Source organism: Strix aluco, chromosome 17, assembly GCF_031877795.1.
Source record: "Strix aluco isolate bStrAlu1 chromosome 17, bStrAlu1.hap1, whole genome shotgun sequence".
Classification (NCBI taxonomy): domain Eukaryota; kingdom Metazoa; phylum Chordata; class Aves; order Strigiformes; family Strigidae; genus Strix; species Strix aluco.
The window spans coordinates 5,179,134-5,201,884 of NC_133947.1; the positions used below are offsets into that span (position 1 = coordinate 5,179,134).

At 33.0% G+C, this 22,751-nt stretch overlaps 1 protein-coding gene across 1 annotated transcript in view; it reads left to right on the forward strand.

The window, feature by feature from the left end:
• The window catches only part of SYCP2 (synaptonemal complex protein 2), a 29,247-nt gene extending 7,588 nt beyond the window's left edge, over positions 1-21,659 (forward strand). Inside the window, exons 12-45 of the mRNA XM_074843112.1 lie at positions 799-844; positions 1,056-1,151; positions 1,632-1,692; positions 2,233-2,381; positions 3,044-3,118; positions 3,573-3,728; positions 4,808-4,907; positions 6,109-6,227; positions 7,210-7,282; positions 7,378-7,435; positions 8,172-8,308; positions 8,649-8,743; positions 9,259-9,377; positions 10,168-10,198; positions 10,811-10,875; positions 10,983-11,040; positions 11,449-11,478; positions 11,724-11,779; positions 12,308-12,356; positions 12,470-12,644; positions 13,092-13,156; positions 14,773-14,952; positions 15,742-15,922; positions 16,357-16,607; positions 16,717-16,881; positions 17,650-17,740; positions 18,327-18,488; positions 18,806-18,933; positions 19,594-19,688; positions 19,769-19,868; positions 20,259-20,317; positions 20,659-20,737; positions 21,178-21,234; positions 21,585-21,659. Coding sequence (XP_074699213.1) covers positions 799-844; positions 1,056-1,151; positions 1,632-1,692; positions 2,233-2,381; positions 3,044-3,118; positions 3,573-3,728; positions 4,808-4,907; positions 6,109-6,227; positions 7,210-7,282; positions 7,378-7,435; positions 8,172-8,308; positions 8,649-8,743; positions 9,259-9,377; positions 10,168-10,198; positions 10,811-10,875; positions 10,983-11,040; positions 11,449-11,478; positions 11,724-11,779; positions 12,308-12,356; positions 12,470-12,644; positions 13,092-13,156; positions 14,773-14,952; positions 15,742-15,922; positions 16,357-16,607; positions 16,717-16,881; positions 17,650-17,740; positions 18,327-18,488; positions 18,806-18,933; positions 19,594-19,688; positions 19,769-19,868; positions 20,259-20,317; positions 20,659-20,737; positions 21,178-21,234; positions 21,585-21,659 — 3,436 coding nt within the window. The remainder of the gene's footprint in view (positions 1-798; positions 845-1,055; positions 1,152-1,631; positions 1,693-2,232; positions 2,382-3,043; positions 3,119-3,572; positions 3,729-4,807; positions 4,908-6,108; positions 6,228-7,209; positions 7,283-7,377; positions 7,436-8,171; positions 8,309-8,648; positions 8,744-9,258; positions 9,378-10,167; positions 10,199-10,810; positions 10,876-10,982; positions 11,041-11,448; positions 11,479-11,723; positions 11,780-12,307; positions 12,357-12,469; positions 12,645-13,091; positions 13,157-14,772; positions 14,953-15,741; positions 15,923-16,356; positions 16,608-16,716; positions 16,882-17,649; positions 17,741-18,326; positions 18,489-18,805; positions 18,934-19,593; positions 19,689-19,768; positions 19,869-20,258; positions 20,318-20,658; positions 20,738-21,177; positions 21,235-21,584) is intronic.
• Positions 21,660-22,751: the final 1,092 nt, after the last annotated feature.

The following is a 22,751-nucleotide window of genomic DNA, read 5'->3' on the forward strand; positions in this document are numbered from 1 at the left end:
TTTTTAAAATATTAAATAGTAAAGAAATTGAGTAATACCATCTTTTGGCACATTGTCAGTCATCATCTTCTCTATCAAGATGTTAATTTCATGTAATTCCTGTATTTGGAAAAAAGACAAACATAATGTAAGTTTCAGGTTAGTTAACAGCTTGAAGAAACTGTTCATTAAATAAGAATGTTAATTTGAAAACATTCTTAAACAATATAAAGTGTATATTACACTTTAATAAATGTTTATAAGGAGTTAGTTTTTGTATTTAGTTCTGTTGCAAAATCCTGAGATGCTTGTTAATTCAGTAAACATCTGACAATAGCTAGTAGTCTGTTGATACATATTCCTTTATTGATTTAGGATATGTACATTGAGATAATGATCAGTGAGAATAGGACACGAAAAGGAAGAGAAAATACAAGCTTTTTTCTTATCTATATGATCACATGCTCTGCATGTTACGTTTATATGTCATGACAGCAGAGGTTGTTTGGTATGTCTTTGTATCGGGTGTATATTCAATTTGAATACTGTTCTTAAAATGTCAGCAGATAAGCTGGAACTATGAACATAGTGACAAGAGGTCTGAGACTGCTGCTTTTAACTGTGAGGATATATAAAATTTCATGTTATCTCCTTTGGGGAAAGAAGTGCAGTCAAGTGACTGCTCTTCTGATTGCTGTGATCTCTTAGTCTCTAAAGCACACAAGTTTTGTGCTGAAATCGATCCAGTTGCTGTGTTCAGATATGCAAAATTTATTTACAGCGTTTTAGGATACTTGACAAAATATCCTTTTCTTACAGGGTTTTTACATATCCGTGTTTATCAGCAGCTCTTGATAAATATGAGGTACGTTACAGGCTTAATCATATATCCACAGATTTTCATTTGTGCCGCTGAATAATTCTTTTTCCTTCTAGTTAAGTAAAAATAAGGATCAATTTTTTTTTTCTTAGGCATATACAGATGTGCATGTATTTAAAGTTTGTCAGACTGTAACACAAAGCCTGTTAGCTGGTATAAATCATTGCTTTCAGCTCTTTTAATTTTTTTGTTTTAGCTACAGATACCATTGGATGAAAATCTTGAAGAATTTTGGGTTGATTTCAATGTTGGTAGCAAAAGTATATCTTTCTATGTGGCAGCAGATGATGCAGTAAGCTTATTTTTGTCTGTCATACTAGATTGTTCTATTGTTCTGAGGCAGTAGATGCACATTCTTTCAAGTGTATCAAATTTTTTTCCCCACATCAACATGTGGAATTTAGGGGTGCATCTGTAGTTGAAGCAGAAAAGAAAAATCTAGATTTGGTGTACATATTTAGATTAAACAGTTTCAAAGTAATGACTTCCTAATACTGTTTGTGAACAGTTACGAACGTAAGCAAGAAGCCATTTACAAAATGGCAGTTATAATTTCTGTAGATGAGACTAAACTGTTTAATGTCTCTACCAAAGCTCTTCCAAAACATTGTTCGCTGTTATCAATGAAGCATATGTTCATTGTCACTCCTCATAACAGAGGATTTAAAAAGTTGAAAATTTGTCCTTACTGAATAACTTTCTGATCACTGCATTTCATTTAATTGTAATATAATGCTTTTCTAGCTTTAAAAATATGTATTTTTCATATAAGGATCATCAGTGGGAAACAGTCATTATACCAGAAGAAGAGGTGGACATGTACAGCCTTGAAGGTATTGGCACTCACAAATGTGACCTTTTGTTACACACTAGCTTGGATTTTCAAATTGATTAATCCTGAAGTACTGACTCAATTTTCAGCACAGCACAATTCCCACTTGAAATGTTATAGGCACTGTTTTTATCAGGGATAAAATTGCATTGCAGTCACATTTGCATTTTAGGCCCTCAGGTGTGATTTTGTTAAAATAATTTTAAAATAATGCCTTATAGTTATTTCAGTGCAAAATAAGGTGTAAGATAATGACGTAATAATGTTCCTTTTAAACTAGTTAAATATTTACAAAATTACTCTATAATTTGCCTGCAGCTATAGTAAATAACCTTCAAAGAAAATTTTACAGGATAATATATAGGATAAATATTTCTAAAAGATTGAATCTTGTCTTGTTTCACTAATAAAATCTATTGTAAGTTATAGTGTATTAAATAAAATATGCATCTTAATAGCTGAACTGAAGAATACAAGTAAGTTTCATGTCTTTACAAATTGTTTGTAATGAAACTACTTTCCAAATTTTGTTTTTGTCCAGAAAAAGATTCAAAGAAATTATTAACAATAGATCTAAAAAGCCCAATGAATGTGGGTAATCAAGAAGGAGATAAATTTTTTTTATATTTTGATTCTATCTTGGAAATCAAAGATGTAACTGGAAAGATTTATGGCTTTAGTAAATGTAAGGTAAGGTTTAAAGACCTTTTCAAGTAGTTTTTTGTTGATTCAAAATAAATGTCTCATTGCCATATAAATATTGTTATATTGGTATCTATTGTGATTATTGGTATCTATTTATACCGAGAGTTTCTGATTAACATTGCCACTACAGAACAATATGCCTAAAGGATGAAGCAGCCTCAAGTTGCGCCAGGGGAGTTTTAGATTGGATATTAGGAAAAATTTCTTCACTGAAGGGTTGTCAAGCATTGGAACAGGCTGCCCAGGGAAGTGGCTGAGTCACCATAGTTTAATGTCAAGTTTTGCATATAAAATTTTCCAGGAAGACAAAAACTGGATGCTTACAAATATGGAAGTCTTTCAGAAATTACTCATCAGCTATCCTATTTTGTGGTACGCTTACCACTCTTATGAATTTATTCACTTAGTAAAAAAATTTTAGTAAGCCATAGCTTATTGCTTACTGCTTGTAACAAACTACTTTGCCCTGAATTCTGATTGAGAAACTCATGAGGAATGGAACTGCTGTGAGATTGTAGAATCTATTTTCTCCTCTAACCTGATTTCAGACACTTTACAGTCTCTGACTTAAATATTTTCTTTCTGTTTCTTGTTTAAAAAAATGAGTAAAGTGTGTATTTTCACATAGATGGTTACTCACTTTGTAGGGCTTTCGTAAGAAGCAGTCTGCATCAATTGCCAAAACAACTGTACATGTTGTCTTTGATGAAAGTGGATCACAGGTATTTTACTTCAGTATGCTGGATGGTTGTTTTCTTGATTTTATTTATTTTTTTTTTTATATTTGGTCTGATTATTAGCTAGTTTATGATCATTCACCATAAAAACAAGGACTTTTAAAATGCCAATGAGTAAAGGTAACTCTGAAACCAGTTAAGTGATTTCTAATAAGTATGCATTGTATATTTGGAAAGATAAGAATATGAATATCCAAATCATAGAATGCTTCAGACAAATATGCACCAATTCATTTTATGTGAATTGGTAACCCATCCTTGTTAGTGAAAATAACAAGTTGGATGCTTTTCAAGCTAGAAGTATATAAGCTCTGAAGATTATCAGTGAGGGATGTATTGCTTGGGGTAAAGAAGTTGCTCTCTGTGTGTTTGTATAAACATAAAATATAAAACAATAAAATACTAGATAAAAATTTTAAAAATCAAAAATATTATATAGGTTCTGGTACCAGAAAGTCAGTTGTCACCATGTTTGGAAGAAAAATCTGAAGAAGTGGAGAAACTCAGTAAGTACAAAACCCAACAACTTCCTGGATCTTTGAGGACTCTGGATAAAAATAACAGTCAAGAAAAAAGTGGAGGTGGTTCCTCCAAGGTAAGTAGAATTATCAAAACAGAAAACAGTACATAAAAAAATACAAGTCAATATATTTTATAATGTTAAAACCCTGTTATTTATGAGGTTAGAATGTAATTAATACAGGGTTTGATTGTTTTTCTTATGACTTGACACTAAGCTGTATAAATCCCTTTGCAAAAAAAATTTCTTTTTGTGTATTTTGAAATGATAAAAATAGGACAAAAATAAAAAGCAATTGTTACCATTCTTTAGACCATTAGGCTCTGAGAATTCTCTTTAAAGAGAAATATTTCCAGGGCACGCTTAGATGTCTTGCAATATGCAAAAATCTAGTATAGGCTCTGGAGACTTACTAATGATCAGCAGTAGTAATAGCTGTAATTAGAGACAAGTCCTGTAGGCTGGGCATTTGCAAAGACTGATGATTACAAAAAAGCATGTGGTTGTCAAGATGAATCCAGTATCCTGGTTATTCAAATCATAGTTTCCTGGGACTGCTCCGATGCATAGCTGATTCTCTGGTTTAAACTGAGAAGAGCCCAGTTCATTACTCCTGGTGTTTCTTTTGCCCCACAATCACTCGGAAGTTATAAATATATTATGGTTATACTAGGACTAACTACAGATATGCTAGAGATGGGGGAAAAGATGAAGCAGTGTCACCATGTGCAATAGACATGCAATGCACGTCTTGCTAGCAGTAGTCTAGTAAACCTGTTCCTGAGGTTCTGCTGATTTACAGCTTATGTGATAGCTTTGCAGGAACTCCTGGGAATCATCTTGGTTACTTTGATTGTTAACCAGCAACAGGATTTGTTCATACTTTATTGGATCAATTTAGAAAACAACAATCACTGATCTCAGCTTAAAAACATTAGTTTTAAGTATATAATTCAAGTATTTTGGTGAACTTTCTCTAAAAAGGGAACCGCATAAAAATCACATTACACTGATGTGTGCAGCAACAGCAGTTGACATTCCATTCCATCCAATAATAGAAACTGTCAAAAGACTCCTGGGAATAGATTCTCTTAAAATCTTATGTTGTCATCCTTAAATCTGTGCATTATGATTAAGTTTTTTTGTTCCTCAAGGTAACTACATCTTGTAAAAGGAAAGTGTCTGAAGCATCCGTGCTTATTCCTGGAACTACAAGATTTTCCACAAGGAGTCCACTGTCATTTGTTAGCACATGTAAGTTTGCAAGTACTTTCATGGTAAAAATATGCTATAAATCGTCTTTGAAATACAGTCATGAACTGTGATCCTTTGCAGAGCTGAAAATGAAAAGTAGACCTTGTAAAATCTCCCTAGCAAGTGCTTTAAATTTGAAATTTTTAATCTAAGCCACTTGCTACTGGTCCATAGACATGCTGGTCCGTAGCCACACTGCAGGATCGTAGCTGCACACACGTGCCAAACAGCTGAATTCAGGCCACTTAGCGTATTTACTGCGGCTGTCAGTCAGCTCTTTGTGCTGGAGCAAGCTGAGAAGTCAGCAATTGATTAGAAGACCTAAAACATAAGTGTTTTTTTCATCTCTCCTCATACGCTCTTGTTTTAAAGAATTCTCAGTAGTTAGTGCTCTGGTGGAAAATCAGCTTTCTCCAATGTGTGCATCTATCAGTTGCGTTTTACTCTTATCTAGAAACTGCATGTGTTTCTTCACGGGGCAGTTGATTATGTGGGTAGTGAGCAAGGTGGGATCCACTGCAAGGTTGAGATGCAGGTCCAGTGCTACTGGTGCTTATATCAGAAGTGCTTCTTACAGAGAAAAGGATAAGGAGAGTCATCACTTTGCTACTAATAGTCTTACTGTAACAGGTATTTAATACTTTCTACAAGGGAGAGGTTTGTAAGACCAGTAGAGGCTGGAGATGCAACTAGTGACAGAACAGCATAGCTAACAAACTTACTTTTCTTTAACTGTCTCAAGTGCATCAGTATCCTTAGTTATGTATATCATGTATCACACATAAATTAAGAGTAACAGAGGCTAGAAAAGAAAGCATTTTCGGATCAGGTTGGAACAAGACAGAGAACTTCTGTAACTTTTATTTGAAAAGTAACTACATAGTCTATTCCAGCAAAAATATATTACAGTAAAGTCTTTAAATAGGTGATCAACTGTTTTCCACCAGAGCCAGGCTGTAAAAAGCATTACTTGCATCCAGACATTCACAGTCTATGGGCTCATTAACCTCCATGTAACTTAATTGAAACCACTAGAATTATAAAAGATACTAATGAGTTGACATAAATACTAGCCAACTTTTTTTAAAGTTTATGGAATAGATGTGATCATGGGCAAAACTCTTCATATTGATGTCACAGACAGCACAGTAATTGTAATAGAAGAAATGGTAAAATTCTAATTTGTCCGGTTTGTTTTCAGCCACCCCTTATAAAGGACGATTTAAATTACCTTTGGAAATGACAAGCTCTACTGAAAGGTCTAACAATAGTGCGGTAAACGAGACCAGAAAAAATAATTTCTATCAGGAACCTATTGGAGTATGCATGTCATCTGTAGCTAAGTCTTTTACTTAGAATAACATTAATTTCTATTCTAATTTGTTCTTAATTCATATTTTAAAGAGGTAGAGTTTTGCAGTCAGCAACTAAGTTTTAGAAAATAGTGTTTTACTGTATTGCATAATGTTTTCTTGTCCTCTAGATTTCAGGTTTAATATGTCTAAAGTCAGACTGAACTCTTACAGAATTAGCTAAAACTAGCATTCACTTATGAGTTCCAACCCCAGAGTTAACTTGCTTTTACTAGAGCCACAATTCTTCCTTTGTGTATGATGAGAGCCATGTATGCACAGAATCTCAAATTACTTATGCGGTGTTGAAATACTCTTAAAAACATGTAATACATTTGGCTATAGTTGTGAAATGTTAATATCTTCAGGCTATACCGTTTATAGCATTGGTTTTAGTGCATTTTTGATTAGACATTCGCTAAAATCAAACATAACTACATAGGTGTCGCTGCAGTTTAAGTATTTTTGCTTCTGTTCCATTTGAACAAAGACTTCAAAGTAACGTTTTAATTTTATTTCTAGTTCTAAATGTCTTTCTGGGCCAGATTGAGGTCAAATCCCAGACTATGGGATTCTGAAGCATCTTTTAATATGGCCATGCTTTAGAGTCTTTAACATATAGAATGTGTAGTTTAGAATATTTCAAGTGTTACTTTCTAGGAGAATTTTACTTCTTTTGCTTTTATGGATTGTAATTGTCAGTGTTACTTATTGTGCTTTTTAGAGTGGTCAAAGACGTACACTAGACAATGAATTTTGTGAAACAGAACAGACGATCAGGAAGTCGAATATCAGAAATGAGGCAAAGCTGCCTGAAAAGGTACTGGAATCAACACTTCTATGAAATGAAAAAATAATTTCATATCTTATTAGGGAAAATACAAATTTATGAGATTATACTGTTTATAGTTGTACACTAATACTTTCTTTTGGGTGTTATCCCACTGTAGAGAATGTGTGCTGAAGAAGTTTTAGGAATGATAGAAGAGGCAGAAATTGAGGCCACACAAAAGCAAGCTTTAGGCAAGTAATTTTCTAAGTGTTGATAGTCCTTTTAAAATTACTTGAATCCATTTCTCCTGTCATAATAATTGATATCAAATTAATGTCTCATTTAGATGAAGCATTGGATATTGTTCCTGATTCTCAGCCAGTAGGGAGAAGCAGCAATCATTTGTAAGTATTGCAAAAGAATACCAAGTCACTGTTGTTGTCACTCACTTTGAAGGGAGCATTTTCAAGTATTGCCAGAATTGAAATTTTGTTGCATAGTTTCAGAAAATGCCAGAATTTAATTGTCTTGTCTTCCCTGAGAATTGCATTAAGAGCTGTTGGCTAAGACAGGTCACTTTTTTTATGTAGTTTTATTTTTTTATTCTGAAATTTATGACACCAAACCAGCACTCCTAAATGTATTTGCTAAGACTACTTCATGAATTATACTATTCTGTTGTCTTAATCAAAGACTTTAAATTGATGAATCTGTTTATGAAAATAGTACTCATTAACAAAATCAGAGTAGGAGTTTAAGTAGGCTTTAGTAGTAACAATAGTAATTCTTTCAGATGACATCAGAAGGTAAGACACAAATGACATATGGGTTTACATAAGTAAGCTGTGCCAAGTAGTAGATTTGGCACCCCACAGAGTTATCTAGGGTCGGGGTTTAGTGATGGCTGTAGGATATTGTTGCCTTTTTGAAGGTGACTTAAAAATATATGTTGCTTGAGAAGGTTTGCCATTTTACAATGCGTTGGTTAATTGAACAATGGTAGCAGGCTTAGGTACCGATGTCAATTGCATTGATATCTACAAGATACCACTGTGTTCCTATTTTATGATGCATGTTTATTATAATTTAAGACTCACTTTCTGCAATTCACTGATAATAAGGTGGTATTATCTTTGTTAGGCTGTCTGGTCTTTTGGAGAGTTCTTTCGATAAAACCAAAACATCGAAAAAAAGAGCATGCTCTGTTCCTGAGCAGAGTATAACAACTGGTGACAAGCAAAAGCTAAATCCATCATTGGCACGTATGTCCCATCCAGGTTATGTTCACACTTCGTTAACTGTTAGTGTTAAAAAAGTTTCAGATTAATTTTTAACCTACAGCTGTGCTTTTTATTTTTTTTTCCTGTATTAGTTTCTATTGTTAGTGAAAGAGCTGTGAAACAAAAAGCATTTATTCAATTTTTTGAAGTATCTGTCTGGATAAACAAATTAAAAAAGAGAAAAAAATCCAAGAAAATTAAATTGATACCATGAGGGAAACTGCAAAAATACTTAGTGGACAGTCAGAGTTTTAATCAGCACAGTAATAGTTAAGTACAGAAGGGGAAAAATATTTAAACTACTACTGAAATTTATCATTTAAAATATTTCTTTCAGCTAGAGTGTCTGAAACATTTTTGCACCCTGATTTTACAAGAGAGGAACCTGATCTCTTTGGAAAAGAGACTGCAAATCGAAAACAAACAAAGACGGTGAGAGTGTCTTACCTTCATTTCTTTGACTTGCAATTAAGAGAATTGCCAAATATTCAGTGTTTAAAAAACTTATATTTTACTTTCATTTAGTCATAAACTTATTTTTAATTGACTTACCACTAATACGGAGTGAATTAAATAACGTCAGCTTCACTGTTTACTTTTAGAGTGTGACCTGTTTAAGATTAGTTTATTCTGCATTTCTCTTTAAAAATAGTCTTTTCAATAAAAAATTAAGCACAAACTTGTGCTTCTCATGCACCTCTTCATTCACTTTTGAATGTTACAGTACACAAAACTACAACATTTAAAAGAAAATATCTGCTAAATCTACATTTTATTGCTCACTGTCTGACCAATGCAAGGGAAACTGGTTTTCAAAGCAGGGTGATTTTAGTACATCTAGAAGACATTTAATGAAGTTTAGGTGATTGTTGGGAACCTATAGTTCTGTTTGCAGCTTTGCCCTTCTGCTGAATGGGTTCAGAGTTGAGTTCGTTCTATTTTTACAGAAAACAAAGTCTAAAGAAATGGCAGATGCAACAAAGTCACTGATTGGTAAAATCAGTGACAGATATAAAGTAAAGACTGATGAGAACAGCAAAGCAAGGGACTCCTTGGGTTTTAACAGGTATGATGTGAACTATTTACTTTTGTGCCTATTCCTTCTGTGCATGTGGCTTTGTCTGTGACCTACTCCTCTGTCTACAGTTACTTCACATCCTGCTTTCATCTGAATCATTTGTTCACTTCTGATAAACCCTACTGTACTGAAGAGTAGGAGACTAGTAGTTGAATAGTTCCAGTAGTTGAAATAACTACAAAGGCTGTTAGTCTGTTCGGTGGTCTTTCGCTTATTCACTCACAACATGTTTCCTGGAGAGAAGTTAACTGGGATAGTTCATGGGCACTTCACATGTTGGGCGTCTCCATCTTATCATCATAGTTTGGGGGTCAAACTTGGATTCAGTCATCAATTTTCTGATTTTCTGAAGTTTCTAGTTCTCTCTTTCTGAAAGATTTGACTGTTAGAGTTTAAATTTAACAAATTCTTAAATAATAAAATTAGTCTTACCTTGCTGTAACTGATGCTTGGAGATATACTTTACGTATAATTAGATGCTCTCCATGTTTGATTGTAACTGAATGACAAAGGACTGGAATAGTTAGGCTACGTCACCTTTTAAACCTTTTGGATAGGGACTTGGAAGACATGCAGAACCTGCAGTATTAGCTGTGTGATCTGGAACGAATTATTCTAGAGCATAAAAATGAAGGGGGTGATCTCTTTTAATCCACTTGGTTTTGTATTTGAATGCCTGAATAAATCTGTTGTTTAATAAGGTTTTTTCTTACATAAGCAGTATTCTAATGCATATATTCTAATTAGCATTTAACAAAATGCATCCTTATTTTTTTAGGCCACATTTAAATAAATCCCAAGTCCCTAAGGTAATGTATTATTGCTTTTGTTGGGAATTTTTTTTCATATTGGATATATGTATATATGTGGTGGTAGCTAGTAGATGTAAAGTGAAAGTTTACAAATATCGCTGAATGTTAAATATCTGTATGCATAATGTTAATTATACATTAACTATATATACTTAAAATACTTTATATATATATTTACTTATGTGGAATAATAATTTTACAGGCAACTATCAGGCAGCAAAATCCAAATTAATTTCTGTTTACATATTATATAATCAAATCTTCTCCTTTTGAACATGGCAATGCTAAATAGTTAGAATAAAAATACAGTGAATGAGATTATAGAATCCTTAAATGGGATATAGCCAGGACACAGAAATTAGTCTTAATGTTTGGGGGAAAATTTCTGAGGTTTTGTTGATATTCTTAAAGGATAAATTCTAAAAGATTTAGTTTCTACTAGCTCTTGTCCCCTTTTGCCATATTGTATTGTTGTTAATCAAGTGGTAGCCTGAGCAGCTGCTAGGTTTTTTTCATATGTTCATGATGAAGAACTTGCTTTTCAAGATGACTCTGTATGAATGCATAGTCCAAATTTGGCATATGAGTTAACTTTTTATTTATGTATAGGAAGAAGTTCAGGATAGAAACCTGAAAAACACTACTTTTCTTAATACAACTGCTGGTCATGTTAAGTAAGTAGTTAAAATATTTTCAAACACAATTTCTAATTACCCATACCTAACTTTGTGAAATGTTCATTAATTCAGTCACAAAATTGATCTCTGCCTCTGTTTGACAGGGATGATGTTTACAACTTCACTGTCAGTGGGTTTGATGAGCCTACAATAAAGCTTGGAGTAAGAATATAACTGAAACTGATAAGTTATGAATAGAATATAAAGGAGCTCAGTCAACTTATGTCTACTGAAAGTATAGTTAACATCTGAAAACTCAGATTATATCACTGAACTAAGTGGGGGAGAAAGTTTGCCATGTAACTACCTCCATTACTTTCAAATGTATAATGATATACTCTATCCCAAGGTCTTGGCCACTTAAAGCTATTATGACGTTTTCTTGAATTAAGAATAAAACAGTGTATTAGAAGTATCTTTATTTTTAAATTATCCTATTATCCTGAAAGCGTTATTGCCATTTTTCCAATTCCCATTGGAAAGACATCTTCGCCCAGATGTTTGAGTAAAAAGCTAAGATAAAAGCAAAGGACAACAAAAGATAGTTTTGTTTCTTATGGCTCAGAGGAGCCTGCTGAATTGGTGAAGGTAGCGAAGCAAGTGGATGGAAACTAACGTATTAGTTTGAGATATTGAAAGCTTCAGTTAGTTCCAGTTGTTTTAACTATCAATACTGTTTTTACATAATTGCTAAGATATATATTAATTATTGTAAGTTAATTGCTGAGTATAAAAACTGAGCAAAAAAGCCCTTATCTGTTACTGCCTGGTAACCTGTTTAATTTTGTTCAAATTGTATAACAAATGAAAACCTTCATTTGTTTCTTATTTATTTACATTTTTAGATCCACGAATTGCAGGTTACTGAACTGAATGGTCATACAGATCCAAAGAAAAAAGGGTAGGGATGTTATATTGTGTCCTAGTCTCCTGATTATCAAGAATAGTACTGTCTGCGTTCTCCAGCATTCCATTATGAAAATCCAGGGAATGGATGCTTGACAATAATATCTTGACTGTGTTGTTTTTTCAAGCAACAAAAATAGCTGCTGTGATCTCATAGGGTGTTTTATGATTTTCCTTGGGAAGCTGATAAAAAGGAAAGAATGTGTTTCATGAAGAGAACAGCTTTAGTTCTTGTCATGGAATACTATGGGGATATAAATTCCTGAATAGAGGGGGATAGTGTTTTTGTTAATGATCAGCCTGCAAAGGGACATATTGTTACTGTATGTTCTTAATGATCATTAGCAAATAAGCGCATCCTTTGGGCTTTAAGGTGAACAGATATTTCCAAAATGGATGTGAAAACAAAAGTAGGTACGTTTGTTTGAATCCTTAATCCACGTACTACATGAATAGTAGAAAGACTTAGAACAAGTGTTTTGGAATGTATTGTTTAAAGGTTTTTTTTCTTTTTCTAATTAAGGAACACGAGTGATAATAAAACTAGCACTGAAGTGAAAGGAAGAAAAAAAGTAAGGCTCAGATTTCTGTGGAATAGTATACCTTGTCTTTCTGCCTTTAAATACCAATTATGCCAGTGGAAGGTATATTAAAAGTAAATCAGTAACTTTTTTGGTTTTTGTAGCCTAGAAACAATCAAAACAAGAAGCATCTCTTTAGTGACACAGACACAGAATACAGAGGTGATGACAGCAAGACAGACATTAGTTGGCTGCAGGAATCAAATAGAAAACCTAAAGTCCAGTTAATTGATTACAGTAGAAATAAGAACTTAAGAAAACCAATAAGCACAGAGAAAAGTAAGAAACTTTTTTCATATTTCTTAAGAATGATGCAGTAAGTTTGTCCGTAGCATTTACATACTGCACAGCGTGTAATGTTCTGTGTTGCAGATACAGTATGTTTTTGTTGTCTTATTTCCAAGTGTAAGGAATTTTCAAATTGGTTCTTATAATTTATAAAGGTTATATAGGTTATATATATATATATAGGTTAATATATATAAAGGTTAATTTCCAAAAAGTCTGTATTTTAATGTGGAAAAAGATTAGAGGATGGGACAGGCAGGGGTGGTTGTTGTTGACAAAAAAACCTTTGGCTTATTTTAAAATAATGTGCTGAAAGCAGTTTACTGAATCCGTAGGTTTGCAGGCACAAAAGTGATTCTATGATTTTACAGCTAAAACTCTAAATGTAAACATTTGATTATTTTGCTGATTTTTTTCTAACTTTATGTATTGTAACAGCAGATAAATTTTCTGAACCTGCTTGCCACATGGATAAACCTAAAGGCAAAAATACAAAAAAGAAGGTAAATGTAAATTTGCAACTAGACTTGTAATACATATTCAAAATACCTTAACTCGCTACAGAAATGGTTTTTAAATAATTTTTCATAAATATGTGCCATTTCTCCATGCTTATTTTAAGATCAATTGTTAAATACAGTTTGTTCTTTTCAGGTACTATATTCTTTTTATGTAGTCTTTAGCTGGCGTTTCAGACATAATACTAGCTGTGAGCTAGAGTGATTATTACACATTGATGCTTTTGTAAGTTTTATTACTTAAAATTATTGATTATGTCTATTTACTGCTTCATAGCCATCTACATTTAATATGCCATTAACTTTTCAGCAAGGGTTTTCATGTGTCTAATGTGCTTAACTGAATTTTAATACCTTTGAGATAATTTAAGTGAATATATGTAACATAGTGAACCTGTGAAAACAAAAATGTTATAGATGTTCAGAAAGAATAATAATTGCAAAATACTGTAAGTGTATTAAGTTGGGAGTATAATAAATTGTAAGTGATTATGAACATGTTAATGGAATTTGCTTGTAGGTGTTTGTAAACCGCCGTTCAAAAAACAAAAACAAAACAACTGAAAAAAACCCAAACCTTCCCCTGTACTTGCCAGAGGACTCTTTGGTCTCTCAGACTGTACAATAACTTAAAGCTACATATGTGAGCTCAGTGTAAATCATGCATACGAAAATATGATCACCACATGTAGGTATTGATGGTGATGTCTAGTCCATGTAAATAAAAACTAAAGAGGGCTTCAGTTGTTCAATGCTGAATCTGTCTACTTACTAAAATATGTCCTTTTTTAGTGCAAAATTCCCCAGGTCTACCCAAGCAAGGTCAAAGTGCCTATGTTGAGGAGGTAGAGGGTTCCACTACTGCACAGACTTAGATGGAGACCATCTGAAGCCCAGGAAGCCACTAATAGAGTTGACCCTGGAGATGAGGAGGCTAGGAAAGCGTACATTTTGTATAGAGCACTTTTGAAGAGAGTAGGAGGCAAGAATTCAAATCTCTCCTAGTCTGAGATCCGTTGCACTTACATTTTACATCCCTTCTACTGTCAGGTCCCTGGGGTACTTTCTGTGAGAACATGCTTTGCTCTGTTTCTGAACGCTGACTGCTGTGTAGAGTGGCGGTAGTTATGATGTAGAGGGGGGACAGATAGAAAGGAAAACTGATTCTAGTGTAGCAGTTAAGGTGATCAGTTCAGAGGTGATGATCATGGATACTGGTTCCTGCTCACTATGCAGGCTTTTGGTTTTGTTCTGTTTCATACCAGATACAGTCTAATTTAAATGTGCACATATTTCAGAGAGCAAGCTTTGGAAACCCACTTCAGCTTTGCTGTAGTTCAAAAATGGCATTTAATTTGCCTCTTTACTTTTTTGACTCTTACATTCTTGACTGTGCTGTGCCCTATCTACAGTGAAAATTATCTTCCTAAAATGCTTAATAGACTGATGGTTGGGCTCTCTGAGCTTTGGTAAAGTTAAACTTTTTTAGTTGTTTTGAAATAATGGATTTCAACTAATTAAACCAAGTTACCTGCCATTTATTATGTATTTATTTATTAATTATTCTGATATAAGCTGAAGATGCTCTTATTCTTCCAAAGATAAATGAATGTAAAAAACAGAATCCAAGAACTCATGAAACAGTAGAACAAACCACCAGACAAAAACTACCTCGAAGAGCAGCATTAGCAAAAAATTACAAAGAGCCTTCCAGTTCTGAGTCGGAGAGTGAAAGGAAATCTTCAGCATGTACCTTTAAGGAGGAGAAATCAAAAATACAGGTATATGGTTGCACTTCATTCTTAAAAATCCACTTCTGCCATATCATTCAAGCTCTGGTCTACTTTGTACTTAGGACTCCTGAATTTCAAGTGCCCAACATAAGCAAGTTCAAATCAATTTTATTTATTATTTCTAACAGAGCCCTTTTTTAATAATGAGTATTTAGCTGCTAAGAAAATCAGTCCTAAATAATCTTCTCAGTCGTAACAGTATTTCAGTTTCTATTTATGAAATTTATTCTGCTGCGGAGAACTACTGTGTCCTTTATTTTAAAAACTTAGTATTTTGAAAATGTCTATTGAATGGGAGGTTTTAGTGAGCTAAATCTTGTTCTTTTAGGTAATGTGATTTTGACAATGCTATGCCTATTCTGTGTACAATAGAAAATGCTGACTTGATAGAGGATATGTCAATACATTTGCTGACTATCCAAATAGGATTTTTGGTAAATTAAGCAATGACATTGGGTGCTAAAGCATTTTCATTCTTCTAGCATAACATTTCAGCGTATATGGATAAGTCTAAACTTCACTGATTCATGGTAATTGACTCCAACAGTTAAGAAGAACTTACAGGAGTAGAAATTTGGGTGCTGAATTAAACAAATTCAATGCTTATTGATATTAGAACACCTGATATCCTTATCAATTTAAGTACTTCTATTGATGTTCCTTTTTGGACCTTCTGCTTGTTCAATGGTACATATAGACAGTATGCTCTTTACCTGCATATATATGTACTTCTGTGTGTTTACAAATAATGTTTATATAAACTTTGTATTTTGATAGAAACATGTGAATGGGGAAAACAAGGATCAGCAAAAGGAACTTCAGAATATTGTATCTATGGAGCCAAAGAGAGTAGCTAACTATGTACATAAAGTATTTATTAAATCAAAGAATTCTGCAGAACAAAAGGAGGTTGAAACTCTTTCACCTGAGAGTCCTGCATCTCTTGAGACAATGAGATGTAGGTATTTTGACTTTTAATTTACAGCAATACTATATCAAAAGTTGGAGGCTTAATGAGGATTATCACAGTAGTACAATTTTACATTTATTTCATGCTCTTAAAATAGGAGATACCCCCTAGTTCAGTGTGTACCACGTAATTTCAGGAAGTGTATTAATATGTCACTAACACGTTTATAGGGGGTGCAGTTGTTTGACGTCAGCATTATATAGAAGTGCAATACATAAGTGTTAGAATGAATCTGGTAACTGCTAAGATAGTGCAGAGAGTGCAAAGAGTGCAAGTGTGGCAAGTCATATGCTAACAAAGTAAAATTCCACACATTTGAGACTTGCAAATAACTAGAGTTGAAACCGTTAGCAATATGGGGCTTTAACTTACCTTTTTAAACTTCTGTTCCTCATGCTGACAGTTAAGTAACTGTTTTCTAGCTGCTGAAAGAATATCAGAAGGAGATGTTACTCAAGAGCACACTAATAGTGAAAGATCACCTGGTCTTCAGGAGTCAACACCAGAAAAAAGGGAAATTTTAAACTTTGAGAAAGGAATCTCTCCCAATAATTTCAGTCCACAAAAAAAGAATATTCAAAGTATATGTCTAAATCAGTCTCCTGAGGTGACTGTTAAAAAGTTAACATTTGGAAATAAAAGTTTGTCACCAGCTTTAACTGAAGTGTCTTTGGTAAGAATATTAAAGTTACTCTACAATTATTTTAACTGAAATTGTTCTATTCAACTGCCAGATGTTTCATGCTTTTGTGCCTCTCAATATTTTTTTTGTTAATGTGTAGCTCAGCTTAACGACATATAAAGCTGTCAGTGGAAAACATGCAAAGGGATCTGTATCTGAAACATGTGATAATAATGAAGATTCAAGTTTCAGACCTTGCTTTTCAGACACACTTGCTATTAAAGGAAAACAAGATATCACTAAACCTATCAACAAAAGTAAAGAGGTATGTTACTAAATCCTTTGTTCTTCAGAAGAGAGCTGCAACTTTTCTTGTGTTTTATCTACTTTACAGATGGTGAGGTTTAAGGGAAATGCATCTTTCTTAACATTAAACACTATATATAATGTTTACTGGTGACCTTCTTGGAAAATCCTACTAGTTAGTTTTTAAATATTTGAGGATTAGGGAATTGTTTATCATATGGATACAAGGAAAGAATTGTATCCCAACAAGATCAGTTACAATATCTTAAAAAATAACAGGGAATAAGTATTTTATTCTTGATTTCAATTAAAAATTTTTTTTCACAAATTAAAGAATTGTGACATCTGTATGGAAAAATTCGTGAGGTGAAAAAGTGCTTTCATAGTTTCATCGTTAGTGTACTACTCAATATAAAAAGTAGTGTAGCATTGGCAAATAAATAAAAATTGCTATATACCTTGAAACCACTTCTCATTAGTACTTTTTCTGGTGAAAAAAGCACTAATGACTCCTTTAAAAAATAATTTTGTTTGTGTCCTATTGCAAGAAACAGACCTTATTGCTCATTTGACTTATTGCTACTATTAACATGGTGAAGAATTAGTTTATTCTGTCACCTAGTGAGACCTAGTAGTAATTCATGCAGTGTGTGTTGGTTTTTTTTTCTTACTGTAGTTGTGTTCATGTTCCTAGTTTAATGAAAAGCAACATAAATGTGGATTTCAGATGAAGACTTCTAAAAGTGCTTTAATTTGGAGATTAATAAATCAGTGACTTTTCTTCTAGGATTGTGTACCAACATCTCCATCGTCTGTTTCCAGTGGAGGTAAAGAACAGTCTTGGAGTGAAGAACCTTATGGCCCCATACATGAGTCAGGTACAAACTTAACTTAAATCAAAAGACTTTCTATGTGTTTCTGTAAATGTTAAGAAAAATGTTTATTTGGCATAAAAATATTGCCCAAGTTCTTTAATCTTGTTTTATTTTATATATTTTCAGTATTATTCTGTATTTAGTCTTTTTCTCATTTTTCTGTGCTGTTTTAATTACCCCCTCAAAACCCCAAAATTGGTCTCCAGAATGTAGATACTGTTAAAGACTTAATTGCGCTCTTAATGAGTTAGATGCATTCCCACCGATACTGGAATAAAAGTGGGGATAATGGTATTATCAAGAAAAGAGGGCTTAGGGTGATTGTCTTTAATGAGTGAGTCTTGCATGGGTCAAAGAGTTCTGTGTTCCATTGAAATCCTGTTGTTCGTTTACATCAAGTTCTCATAGCTGCTGAATATGCTCTCTGTAAATGTAAGGCTTATTCATTTCTATAAAGTCCTCAAGCTTTAAAGCCAAGACACATACTTCTAGAGTTTGGATCCAAAGGGTCAATAAATTATTCTTTATCCTCCCATGTCATTGTTCTAAATAATCCTAAAAGTAAGCATTGCTTTCATGTTTATTAAAGGACCGACTATGCAGACATTTCTCAAACGAACGTACCACAGTGATACAGAAGGCAATTCTGATGAAGCAGAAACAAGCAGAGAGGAGGAAAAGAAAGGAAACAGAAGAACAAAGTTACAGCCTAGAAAATTATTTAAAACAGATGAGACTGTTACTTACAGAGGTTCGTTATGGGGTGAAAGTTGACTACAGTTGAGCAAAAGTTTAAGATAATCTAACAAAGTTTTAACAAGAAAAGATAATATCCATAAAAAAGCATTTTACATGTTTAAAAAAGAAATAAAAAGAAATGCTACATATTTAAAAACTATATCCTTTTAAAAAGTCAGAAAATTGATAAGAAAATAGAAACTGGTGTCAGCCATCTAATTGGTGAAATTAATCTGTATCTAACAAAAGCTGTTCTAGGCCCTGTTGTAACTTCAGATAGATATTTTTTCATACTGAATTGTGACATTATCTTTTTTTACTTGTCTGCAGTGTCTGAAAGCATATCTACTGTATCTGTAAATGATCTGTCTGGTTTGGATGGGGAAATCTGGGGACCTGGTTGTTCAACTATCAGTATATGTCAGAAGCTCCAAAAAGAATTTACTAAGAAAATTGAGGCAAGACATTTCGTATACAATATTAGCTGTCTGGGGAGGTACATGTGCATATGAATGATAGCTTGTCTTACACCACAGAATTTGCTTAAAAGGACATGAAAATAGCTATGTTCATAGAACTTCAAGAAATTACAGAATTTAAGTTTCCCTTTATGCCTTTTTTAATTCCTTTATGTACCTAACTCTCCAATGACCTTCTTTCCCAGGTCTGTTTTGGGTTTTTTTGTCTGTTGTTTCAAGCTTTTGTATCTAAAGTAATGACTGTGCTGCATTTTTGAATATTTTTTTTTTAATTATCAAACCCATGAATGAGATTTGTTTGCAGAAAGGAAAACATGAGCCTGAATAATGCATTTGTTCATCTTAAGACAGCCGTAAGCACACATCATTCATTCCATGTGTACGGTCTCTATTTTGAGGAATTATTTTTCAAATAATGTACCAAGTTAGGTAGAATTTTATCAAGAATATAAACCCATGTCTATTTACATCTCATTAACAGAAAACTTTTCCTTAAAGGATAGATAGGGAGATAATTTTAAGAAAAAGGGGTTTTGCTCAGTATGATCTATGATACTAAGCAATTACAGTACTAAACATACTACAGGTTTTTTCCTAAAGTGAAAATAATCTGAATTTAATGTTGAAACATCCTCGTAGAGCCGCTCACGGAAAATGGATCATTTTACTAAGCAATCATTAAGAGCTGCCCATGAGCATTTGACAACAATGAGTTACCAGCTTCATGAATGCAGGTCTGTAACAAAAGATTTATTTTAAAACACCCTTAAAATGACTTAATACTTTCTAAAAGTCATTCATTTTGTTTTGGTAGGATCAGGCAGCTGGACAAATTTCATTTTGCTCTCCTTGAGGAACTTGAGAATTTTGAAAAAGATTCTCAGTCCCTGAAAACCATGGAAAAAGAATTCTTGGTTTGTATTTTAATTGCTTGATCATGGAGAAAAGTGAATTCTTATGGAATCCATAGATTATTCATATCATCTTTAGATCATTAATTCTGATTTAAAAAACCTTTATCACTGTGCTTAAAGTTGGGTCAAATTTCAGATAATGAATTGAGGTGCTGTGTGTATTCTTTTTCATCGTTTTGAAACTGTTATGGAGAACAGATTTTTGCTGAAACTGGTTCCATGATTCCTGAAGTGCCTCGTCCTGCCAGCTAAGCTTATTTTTTATCAAGCTTCTCTGGTGACTGTGTAACTCCATTCTGTGCTGAGTCTGGGGTTGTAAGTTGCTTTGTTCATATTAGATGAATATAGTAGTTCCTACTGATTATCATCTATTAATATTTTTCTTTCCAGACCTTTTGGAAAAAACATACACATACTTTTAGTACATACAGGAAAAATGAGCAACAGAGGTTAGTAGGCTTCATTAATCCCAGGATGAGATTTGTGTTCTGTTCATTTGAGGTATAAATTAGGCCAACTACTATTCTCTATGCAATTTCTCTCTTCCATAAAATAGAGATAGCAGATGTGATGAGAAAAATAGATTAAAATGTTACATTACAGGAAAAATATAATTATTCTCCATCTGAATTTCTCCACATACCCTAGGGACTATTCCAGTAGTAATAATGATGGTAATATTTATCCATGCTTTTAAGTACAAATAGACTACAAATAATGGGATGTATTCATGATATGTGTGGAAGTTCATACGTAGTAAAGCTGCTTGAACTGCCTTTTATTTCTTTAGAATTCAGATTCTTAAAACTTCATTTGAAAAGAACATCTACCATACTGTTGACTATGAAGAACATATTTTTACTGCAGAGGTAGGATGAACTTTTGTTTCTTGTTTTTAATTACTCTTCAATTTTACCAACAGATAGCAGTTTTGACATTCTTCCCGAAGAAAGTCTTTATCCTCAGCATTGTATTAATGCCACATAAGTATTTTTGCAGTTTTTCATGTTCATAAAATGTCCTTTAATGTAACAATATCCAGTGTTTTAGGCCTAGATTTCACCTATCAGAAGGTGTGTGCAGTTATCTAGAAAACTGCTGCAAGATTTATTCTGTATTGTGTGCCTTTTGTTTACCCATGTTAATCATCCAAGAAAGAACGAATTTAAAACAAACGTCCCTTTCCTTAGGCAGGTGGATGCATGTTGCATCTGTATCTTTCTGTTATAAACCATTTAGGGATCTAATTGTGTTCATGAAAATGGGTTACCAATTGTGAAGAGAAGATGCATTCAATATCTTTTTATAGATGCATCTGATGAAAGAAGACTTAAAAGGACTCCAAGAGAAACTTCTTAAAGAAATGGTAAGTGAAGATATCTTGTCCTCATTTTTTTTTATTGTTTAAGTATAGGTGTTTGAACACTGAATTACTAAAAATCGTAATTTCTAGTCCCCTATCAAAAATAAAATGAGTCAGAATCTAAGTATCACTGACATGTTATACTTTAAAGCTTATCTGGGTGATAAAAGCAGCAGGTAAATATGGATATACTGTTTTAGTTCTGAGTTTTAATATGTTGAATGTTGACATGGAAAAGAAAGTATCATATGTTTTGTTAAAAGCAGCATATATTATGCACCACAATTAAAATCTTCCCTTTTTTTAAAGTATTGTATTTAAAGCATGTGATAAATATAATGCTCTTTACACAGCAAGAAGAAGAACTGTGTAATGTTCGTAGAGGATTGCAGACGTTGTTTCAATCAGAAGATAGAATTCTGAAGTAATATTTTCAGATGCCTTCCTGAAATTCATGAATATAAACACGCTTTTATAATGTAAAATTTGACAACTTTTTTTTTTACACTCAAGGAAACTATTGTAATGAAAGCATATTGTCATTAATAATATAAAATCTTTGTGGATAAGACTTCTCCTTTTATATGTGAGATTTGGAATTATTTTACTGAATATGCTAAAATATGTAAATTTTCTATTTTTAGCACATGCTATTTTTGAAGGAGTCTTTAACAATTTTCATAGGTTATTTAACTGACTTTCAGAGAAATCACTTCAAACTGTACTTTGAATCTATGTTTTGGGTCTGTGTGTACAGAATACCCCTTTTGTCTGATCCAGAATACAGTCAGAAATTAGGGATCAAATGCCTGTTTTGATCTCAGTCCTATTTGTCTGTGGTGTTAGACTTCAAGAGGAGCTTCTAAGAGAAAACAAAACTCTAAACACTTGTGGTTGAACTATGTTGCAAATAGTTGTATTAAATATTTCAAGAAAAATATATATTGTCTGGGTTTTTTTTTACAGAATGATGTCATTACTATTTTGCTTTAAGTCAGTAATACATATTTGCATGTCAGTCAAATTTTACTGCACAAGTATTTTGTGTAAGACAACAGATAGCAAGAGGGTCTGCTATCTGTAGCTCAGAAATATATCCTACATACTAATACAATCCATTCCGTATACTTACACGTTAGAAGGTTTCCTAAGAAAATGACCATTGAGTCATAATTTACATTTCTCTGTTTTGCCATGTGTCAACTAGGTTTCTTCTGAATATTTGATGTGCAACTTCTAAGCTAATATTTCTTAATTTGCTTACAAAAAAACTACCTTGCATTTTATAGTTCCTTAGCAACCTTTTAATCTTTTTTAACTTGCAATTCTGCATGTATATACTGTAAACTTTTCAGGCTCAGAACAGGACCTTTTAATATTTTTCATTTAAGTTCTGTTAAAAAATGGGGAGTAAAAACTTACAGCTGATCAAATGTAGAGAATAACTGATAGGATGTGCATGTCTTGGAGCTCATCTGTGTTACCACCTGCAGAGCTGCCTCTTTACTATGGAACTGACT